Below are 9,290 nucleotides of genomic sequence, written 5' to 3'. Positions count from 1 at the left end.
AGCCTAAACCTTCACTATGTATTGCTGCATGCGTTCCTCTTTAGCTTTGAAGATCCCGTAGACTTGATTTACCACCATCTTGGAGTCGCATTTGATTTCTATGACCTCAAAATCTAATCCTCTGGCCAATTCGAGCCCTGCAATAAAAGCCTCATACTCTGCTTCATTGTTAGTCAGAGGAACCGTTCTTATGGCCTGCCTTAGGGTTTCTCCCGAAGGCGTGGTTAATACTATGCCGATCCTGGACCCTTTTACGTTAGAAGCTCCATCCATAAATAGGGTCCAAACTCCTGATGTTTATTCTGACGCCATCACTGCTTCTTCAGTAGCCAAAGGTAAAATTCCCGGACTAAAATCGGCCACAAAGTCGGCCAAAACTTGTGACTTAATCGTAGTCCTAGGTTTATGTTCTATGTCAAATTCACTCATTTCGACGGCCCATTTGGCCAGCCTATCCGAAAGCTCTGATTTATGAAGGATATTCCGAAGGGGAAAGGTGGTCACCACAGCTATTGGGTGGCATTGGAAATAAGGCCATAGCTTTTGAGCGGCGACTACGAGGGCTAAGGAAAACTTCTCCAAATGTGGGTGGCGAGTTTCTACTCCCATTAAAATTTACTAACGTAATAAATAGAAGATTGTGTACCTTCATCCTCATGGACTAAAACGATACTTATCGCTACCTCCGAGACTGCTAGGTAGATTAGCACTTTTTGCCTTCCTCCGGGTTCAATAGTAACAGAGGACTTCACAAGTACTATTTTAAATCCCTCAAATCCTGTTAACATGCTGGGGTCCATTCGCAGTTGTTCTTCTTTTTGAGTAACGAGAATTAATGATGGCATTTCTCCGAAGACCGGGAAATGAACCTACACAAAGAGACCAATCTCCATGTGAGCTTTTAAACCTCTTTTACGCTTGATATCTGGTCCGGGATGTCCTCGATGGCTTTGATTTTATCGGGGTTAACCTCAATCCCCCTTTGTGACACCAAGAATCCCAGGAACTTGCCATAGTTGACCTCGAACGCACACTTCTCGGGGTTAAGGTTCATGTTATGCTTCATTAGGATGTCAGAAGTTTCTTGCAAGTGTTTAGGATGATCACCTGCATTCAAAGACTTAACAAATGTATCGTCTATATAAACTACCATTATTTTCCTTATTTGTTTTTCAAACATTTTGTTTACGAGCGCTGATAAGTGGCTTTGGTGTTCTTTAGCCTGAAGGGCATCACATTATAGCAATATGTGCCAAACTTTGTTATGAATAAAATCTTTTTTTGATCCTCCGGGTTCATCTTAATTTGGTTGTACCCGGAGTAAGCATTGAGGAAATGCATTAACTCATGCCCGGTCGTTGCATCAATTATTTGATCGATGTTTGGCAGTGGGAACGAGTCCTTTGGGCACGCCTTATTTAAGTCCTTATAGTCTATGCACATGCAAAATTTAATGTTCTTCTTATGAACCACTACTACGTTAGCTAGCCAATTTGGATACTTTATCTCTCGGATCGAACCGATATCAAGTAGGAGAGTTCCCTCTTCTCTGACGAATTTATTTCTGGCCTCGGCAATAGGACGTTTCTTTTGTCTCACCGGAGGAATGCTGGGATCCAAGTTTAGCTTGTGCACGGCCACTTCTATCGGGATACCTATCATATCCGTATGCGACCACGCAAAACAATCGGCATTAAACTTAAGAAATTCAATAAATAAATACCTGAGCTCGGGGTGTAGTCATGTCCCCCAAGTGGAATTTCCTCTCCAAGAATTTTTCAAACAATGCGACTTGTTCAAGCTCTTCCGCTGTGGACTTTGTTGCTTCCGTCTCTTCTGGTACCTGGAAATATCTTGGCACCTGACTTTACTTGATTTTGGAGCAGGCGCCGGTTTCTGTGATTGCTATACCGTATGCTCCTTCCCTTTACTACTGGAGACCGAAATCGCATTCATCTCCTTTGCTGCTGGTTGCTGCCGTATGTCATCCTCATCGACTTCCCGGAGCCTCTTATCGTGGGTTACTATTACCTTCGTCTTTTTTTCTACCGAGAAGGTAACCCCATTAATCTCGGTTCCCCCGAAAATCATGTTGATCATTTGGCGCAGGGGGTCTTCTCCTGCTTTTGAGGGTTCCGTGATATCACAGTTACGACCATTTATTTTTTGGCCCGGTCACTTAAGAATTCCCTGAAATGGTCATTTTTCAACAGTGTCGCAACCTCTTTACGCAGATGTTGGTAGTCCCCAGTTTGGTGGCCGTTCATCCCATGGTATTCGCACCATAAATTAGGGTTCCTCTATCTGGGATCGGATCTAATAAGCTTTGGGAATCGTTCTTCTTTAATGTTCCTCATAGCCGATACCAACTCTACTACACTGACGTTGAAGTTGTATTCTGAAATTCTGGGATAGGAAGGATCTCGAGAACCTGATGCTTCCTTGTCATGTAGTGATATGTTGTTTCGGCCGCGATCAGTTCTTCTATCAGTAGCAAACCTGTCTGTCGTCTGGAAACCTCTGCCATGTCCTTCAGCCCGTTCATAAGGCAAAAACCTGCCCCTCGAAGATCCTCTATTTGTGTCGAAATCGTCTTTTTATTTCTCTTTATTCTTCTCCCGACCTTTAACCGATGCTGGGAAGCTGAACTGATCATCCTCAATCCTTATCTTGGACTCGTACCGGTTGTGACCATCCACCCAAGTCGTCGCTTGAAACTCGAGCAAGCTTTCCATCAATTTCTGGGAAGCATCTGAACTTCTCGGACTCAAACCCTTGGTGATTGCTTCAGCTGCCCATTTATCCTGAACAGCCGGGAGCAATATTTTTTCCTTCTGAAACCGGGTGACGAATTCCCGCAGCAACTCGAACTCTCCTTGTACAATTCTGAATAAGTTGGCCTTTTGGGCATGCACCTTTCTGGCCCCGACATGGGCCTTAATGAAAGAATTCGCGAGCATCTTAAAGGAATCTATGGAATGCTCGGGCAACAACGAATACCATGTCAAAGCTCCCCTCGTGAAAGTCTCTCCAACTTTCTTTAGCAAAACTAATTCGATCTCGTGGGAAGATAAATCGTTCCCTTTCACCGCCGTTGTATAGGTGGTAATATGCTCCTGAGGGTCCGAAGTCCCATCATATTTTGGCACGTTGGGCATTTTAAACCGCTTAGTGATCAACTCTTATGTCGCGCTCGATTTATACGCCAGTTGAGTATACTTCTTTGAGTCCGGCCCTTTCAGCACTGGTAGTGCAATCGGGATTTGGTCCATGCGGACGTTTACTTCCCTCATAAACTGTATGAGTTCGCTTTTGAAGGAATCGTTCTCGTTGTTGTGACCAGAACCGCTCCCCCTGACCCCATCGAAGCCGACCTCACCCCTCGGGGTGTTGTTTTCAATCCTCTACGTTTTTTTATTTGTGGGAGCTCCAGGAGGAACTGGACCTCGTTCGTTCGCGTTATTGGAAGCACCCGATAATGCCTGCTTTAGTTCTGTCATAACCTTATTTACTATGTGAGATGGCCTAGAATGACCTCTTGTTGCTCCTGCAGGACCCTTACCGCTTCAACGACATGTTCCTCTTCAGCATCATCGAGAGTCACCTCTCGAACATATCACAGGTACCGTTTGCCGTGGACCGGTATGGCATCATTCCCCTCATTGCGGGTATCACTGATTGAATCTTCATGTTGAGGCTGGTTTCCTTGGGCCGCGAGATTGTGTGTGTTGTTAACACCATTATCTGCTATTTTCTATTATTTTTGTTAAGAACAAATAATCAAAACACGTTAGTAAAAGAGGCAAGGATCAACTTAATTATACGACTGTCTAGGCCGCATGGTGGGTGCCAAATTCTTTACCCGTAAAACAGTATAGTTGAATTTATAAGTGGTTTCTAGACAAGTGAATTAATTTGATCTTGAAATAATAGAAAAATTAAATAAATATGCAATACTTAGCCTTGAGATGGAGACAAAATAGCAAAAACAGTAGTTCCGGGAGCAGGGCCTCCGGGCAGAACAACAATGAAATCAAAAAGCAGGAAGATAAAATTGTATTAAGCTTTTGAATAGACTATAGCATAAGTTTGCTAGAAAATCCGTCCCCCCTCCAATGATAATATAGCTCATTATTTATAGCTGCACCTAGGGAATATGGTCCTAGGATCAAGCCCTTGTTTAATGTCAATTATGAGAGTCATTGAAGATTGTGTAACGGCGGGCATGAATGATAAATTATTTATAACGGGAAGTGTAATAAATGATATAGAATATTCTCCATTAAATGTTATCGCGTGGCAAGCATTTATTTCATCTTTATAAGCATTATTCTATCGAATAACAGATGGAATAATTATTTTCGGTTTTAGCTATCCTCTGTTTTTGGCTCCACGTGTCACTCCTTGTGCTATCACTTAACATAACATATTTTATCCTGTACAATTATATCGTATATTGTGCATGTCTGAGGCGACGATAATCTCATTCCTTATGGAGCAGCTGAAACTCAAAGAGAATAAGGCTGGAACTTACCCAAAAAAAAAAAGGAAGAAGGTTGGAATTTAATATCCTCTAATACACTTTATATAGTGTTCACAGAATTCTTGTATTTCGTATAGAATTCTGTTTTTACTTTTAATTATTTTAGTTTGTTTTTTTACCTCTATTTGCTGCTGAAATTTGTAGGAGGATTGGTGCTTTCATTAGGAATGGCAGGCGGGGCGGGTGCGGGTTCTGTCTGAACCCGCGCAATTTCAACCTTTCAACCTGTCCCGCCCCGCCCCGCATAGGATTGAAACCCGCATTCACCCGTCCCACACTCCACCCGCGTTCACCCGTCCCGTAAATTTTTAAATAAAAATTCTCTCTTTTTTTGTGTTTTTTTTTTCCAATAAAAATTAGCCGAAGAAAATCCTGATTGTTGTCTCATATGTTCGAAGTGACTACCACATAAATTATGAGGGAGCTGTAAACACATAGCAAAAAACACAATATGATGCCAATTTTAAGTGTTTAAAGCAGCACTTGAGTTCTGTTAAGCCGTAGTAATAGCAAAAATCCTTTATGTTTGTCATTGCCCACACGCAAGATGAAAACCATGTAGCCTTTAAAAGGAATATGGTAGCAAAAACAAAAATTCCAACATTTTATTTGTATGTCATCTACTCAGCCTAAAAGTCTAAAAGAGGCGAAAAGTGTGAAGCACTTCAAAAAAACCAGATGACCAACACCATCACAAACTAAAAAAGAGAATCTTTTCTAAGCTATATCATTATAACTAATCAGAAAAATCAGCAAAATGAATGAAACAATTTACATTGTCTATTAGTGAGTGACAATCCAGAAAGCTAGACTTCATATATTCCTTGGATTTGAACAGCAAGGTCTATCTATCCTCAAAAGATTTATGTCTGTTAGTTCAAAAAATTAAATTTCCACCCGCTATCCATCCCGTCCGCATTATTTTTTTTATTTAAAAATTGAACCCGTCCCGCCCCGCCCCGCAACCGCAAACTCTCAAATCCGCCCCGTCCCACTAACACTCAAACCCGTCCCGCCCCATTGTCATCCCTAATTTTTCTCTCTATAATTTTGCCTCTTTAAGTGGGGGTTCAATTTCTCTTTCCCCGACTTAACAGGTACATAGACGTGTAGAAATCTGTCCATCTCGTTGTTTTGAAGGAAAAAATTACAATTAATAATACTTTAGCCAAATTAGAAAAAAACACTTTTCATGCTATTTTAGCTCTTGCTGGTGGTTCTGCAAGCTATTTTAGCTGCTAATAGCGATACTCGCCCAAAGATTATAACTACCACTTCCTCTTTTCTATTGTATAAATTATGTCCTTGCTCTTCGACAATTTCAATAAAAAAAAGTTTAAACTTGTTACGTTGTAATTATTTGAAAGAAAACTTTAAAATTAATAATACTTTAGCCGATTTAATTGAAAAAGATAAACACTTTTCATTCTATTCTTAGCTCTTGTTGGTGGTTCTGCAGGCTATTTTATATCCTTGCACCCAGCGAGTTCCATAAAAAAACTTAAAACGCTGTTATTTTGAAAAAATATATACAATTAATAATACTTTTTTTTTCTTGAGCCTAGGATTCATGAAAATAGCATCTCTGTCCTCCCAAAGTAGGCAGAGGCGGATCCAAGATTTGATAACTATGGGTGCCACTATTTAATGCAAAACGATCACTAGCGAAGAAGATTAAATTAAGATGTACATTTAGTCGATTCGATCGGTTTTAGAATTTTTCGGTTTGGTTTGGTCGATTTTGAATTTATTCAATCCAATTTAAAAAGAATTAAATTATGCATAAATGAATATATCATACGCCCCTTCAATAACTCTAAAAAATCTCTAAAATTAATATAATAAAAACAAATGAATAAAAAGAGAAAATAATTAAAATTACATTCAAATAAAATTTAAAGATCCAGAAAAAAGACAAAGAAAGCAAATAAACAATATAAATAAATAATAAAAATGAGATTGCACAAAAAAGTGAATAACAAAGATGAAGAAAATAAGAAAAATTATCAAAAGAAGCATAATAAAAAGAAAGGAAAGGGGAAAAGGTAGCAAAAGGAATAACGAGGAACAAATCACAGTGAGTCTCGATCCCGGGTCCTTTAAATGGAATTTCAGCACTTCAACCATGGCACCTATATCCATTTAGTGTCTTGGGGTGCCACTCTGTCACGATCCAAAACCAACCCGTCGTTATGGCGCCTATCATGATACTAGGCAAGCCAACTATTCAGATATTTCCAACACTATAAATCTTTCAAAGATACTAAAGCAGTTTAAATAAAGGAAAATCTCTTAAAACATGATAGGAAAGTCATAACTCAATACATAAATTCTTCCCAAAATCAGGGTGTCACTGAGTACATGAACATCTACGAAATAACAAAGTCTAGTACACTGTCTAGAAGTAAAACTGAATAAATTAACTAAAATATAAGGAAGGAGAGTCAAGGTCTGCGAACGCCAAGCAGCTACCTCGATGATCTCTGAAGGTCTGGCCTCTGCAAATCAACAACCGCCGAAACCGGAAGCACATGGATCTGCACACGAGATGCAGGGTGTAGCGTGAGTACAACCAACTTAATAAGTAACAAATCTAACATTTGGACTGAAAGTAGTGACAAGTTCAATTTATTACGGTCCACTTTCAACATTTAGCAGTATGGAAAGCTATAGAAAAATATGACAATGATATCTCAGATATTTGTATTCTACAAGTGAAGGTACAAGAATTTAGATATGCTTTCAATAAGAACTTAGACATGCTTTCAGATTTCACAACAAAACTTAACACGTAACAGGGCAGATCCAGCCCACATGCAAATAAAACAGGGCAGATCCAGCCCAAATACAAGTAAACAGGGCAGATCCATCCCAAATATCATAAATATTAGCATTGCACCCTATGTGGGTGTGCAGACTCCGGAGGGGCCGATCCAGCCCAAGCGCTATAATAAGCCAAATTCTAGCATCAATCAATAAATTCTGCTGCGACGTGCAACCCGATTCCATAAATATCAATCACAATAGGCCCTCAGCCCCACTCAGTTAATAACTTCTCCAGCCTCTCGGGCTTACCAAAATCATGATAATTAGCCCACAATGATGATATGATATAACATGTAAAGATAACAAAGACTGAGACATAATATGCAAGTAATAACTGTGACTGAGTACAAATTGACAAATTAGCAATTAGTTCTATAGCAAAGAACGACCACTGTGGGTCCCAATAGTACCATCATATAGCCTAAGCAGGATTTCTAACATGACTGACAACTCAATAGATCCAACACATGGTGAAAAAATGGGTAACAACAAGATTTGATAACTATTCAGTTCCATGGAATCGACCAAGTCACAATTCTCTCGGTGCACGCCTACATGCCCATCACTTAGCACATGCGTTACCTTAACACCAATCACATAACACAAAATTCGGGGTTTCACACTCTCAGAACCAAGCTTAGAAGTGTTACTTACCTCAAACCGTGCAAATCTCTACTCCAACACGCCCTTGCCTCGCGAATAGGCCTCCAAATGCCTCGAACCTAGCCACAAACAGTTTGATACAATCAACACGGGCTAAAGAAAATAATTCCATACGAAAAAACTAAGTTATTAATCAAAAATTAAAAAGTCGACTAAAAAACCGCCCCCAGGCCCACATCTCGGAATCCAATAAAAGTCACAAAATCTGAAAGCCCATTCAACCACGAGTCCAACCATACCAAATTTACCAAAATCCAATACCAAATCGACACCCAGATCGCCAATTTAAACTCTCCAAATCCCTAGCCTCAACTCCCAAAAGTACACCTCCAAACCACACAATTTAGATGGGGAAATCAATGGGGAAACAAAATTATTGAATAAATTTAACCACAAGTGGCTTACTTCAAGAAAGCCCTCGAAAATCCTCTCAAATATCGCCTTAGACCGAGTTTGCAAAGTCCAAAATGAGAGAAATCTCGAAACCCTTCGGATTTAAACACTGCCTAGCTATCCCGCTTCTGCGGTCCAAAAATCCACTTCAGCGGTACCGCTTTTGCTATCAATAATCCACATCTGCGGAGGTCACTTAAGTGCCGACCAACCGCTTCTGCAGTCCCAATTCCCGCTCATGCGGGTGCGCATCTGCGCAAGTCCATCTGCTTTTGCAGACCAGTGACTCCAAGCTCCTCTCAGCTTCTGCGATCCTCCACACGCAGGTACGAGTCCACACCTGCGGAAATGCTTCCGCATCCGTGCTCCGAAGCCCCCAATCCAAACTTATTTTCTGCACTTCCCAGCTCGCACCTGCGATCAAAGCTCCGCAGGTGCGATTACACCAGCACACTCCCAGCTTCAGCAATCATCCAAACTCCAAATTCGATCCGGTAACCATCCGAACTCCACCCGAGGCCCTTGGGACCTCAACCAATTATATCAACAAGTCTTAAAACACGAGACCTCAACCAATTATACCAACAAGTCCTAAAATATGATACAAACTTAGTCGAGCACTCAAATCACATCAAACTACATCAAAAATGAATCACGACCAATTCAAGCCTATTGAAACTAAAAAAATTCCAACTCCTACAAATGATGTCGTAACCTATCAAATCGCGTCCGATTGACCTCAAATTTTGCACACAAGTCACAAATGATACCACAGACCAACTCCAATTCCCAGAACCCCAATCCGAGCCTGATAACCACAAAGTCCACTCTCGGTCAAACTCCCAAATTTCTAACTTTCGTCATT

At 40.6% G+C, this 9,290-nt stretch overlaps 1 protein-coding gene across 1 annotated transcript; it reads right to left on the bottom strand.

The window, feature by feature from the left end:
- Positions 1 to 297: 297 nt before the first annotated feature.
- Positions 298 to 1,662, bottom strand: LOC142180123 (uncharacterized). Its single transcript, XM_075251053.1, has 4 exons — positions 1,521 to 1,662; positions 971 to 1,107; positions 647 to 869; positions 298 to 599 (listed from the first exon to the last, which is right to left on the bottom strand). Exons 1-4 carry the CDS (start codon positions 1,660 to 1,662, stop codon positions 298 to 300), a joined length of 804 nt encoding a protein of 267 aa, XP_075107154.1.
- Between the last annotated feature and the right edge of the window lie 7,628 nt (positions 1,663 to 9,290).

Source organism: Nicotiana tabacum, chromosome 4 (assembly GCF_000715075.1).
Source record: "Nicotiana tabacum cultivar K326 chromosome 4, ASM71507v2, whole genome shotgun sequence".
In the NCBI taxonomy this organism is placed as follows: domain Eukaryota; kingdom Viridiplantae; phylum Streptophyta; class Magnoliopsida; order Solanales; family Solanaceae; genus Nicotiana; species Nicotiana tabacum.
Note: the sequence above shows the minus strand (reverse complement) of the source record. Positions and strands in the feature narration are given on the sequence as shown.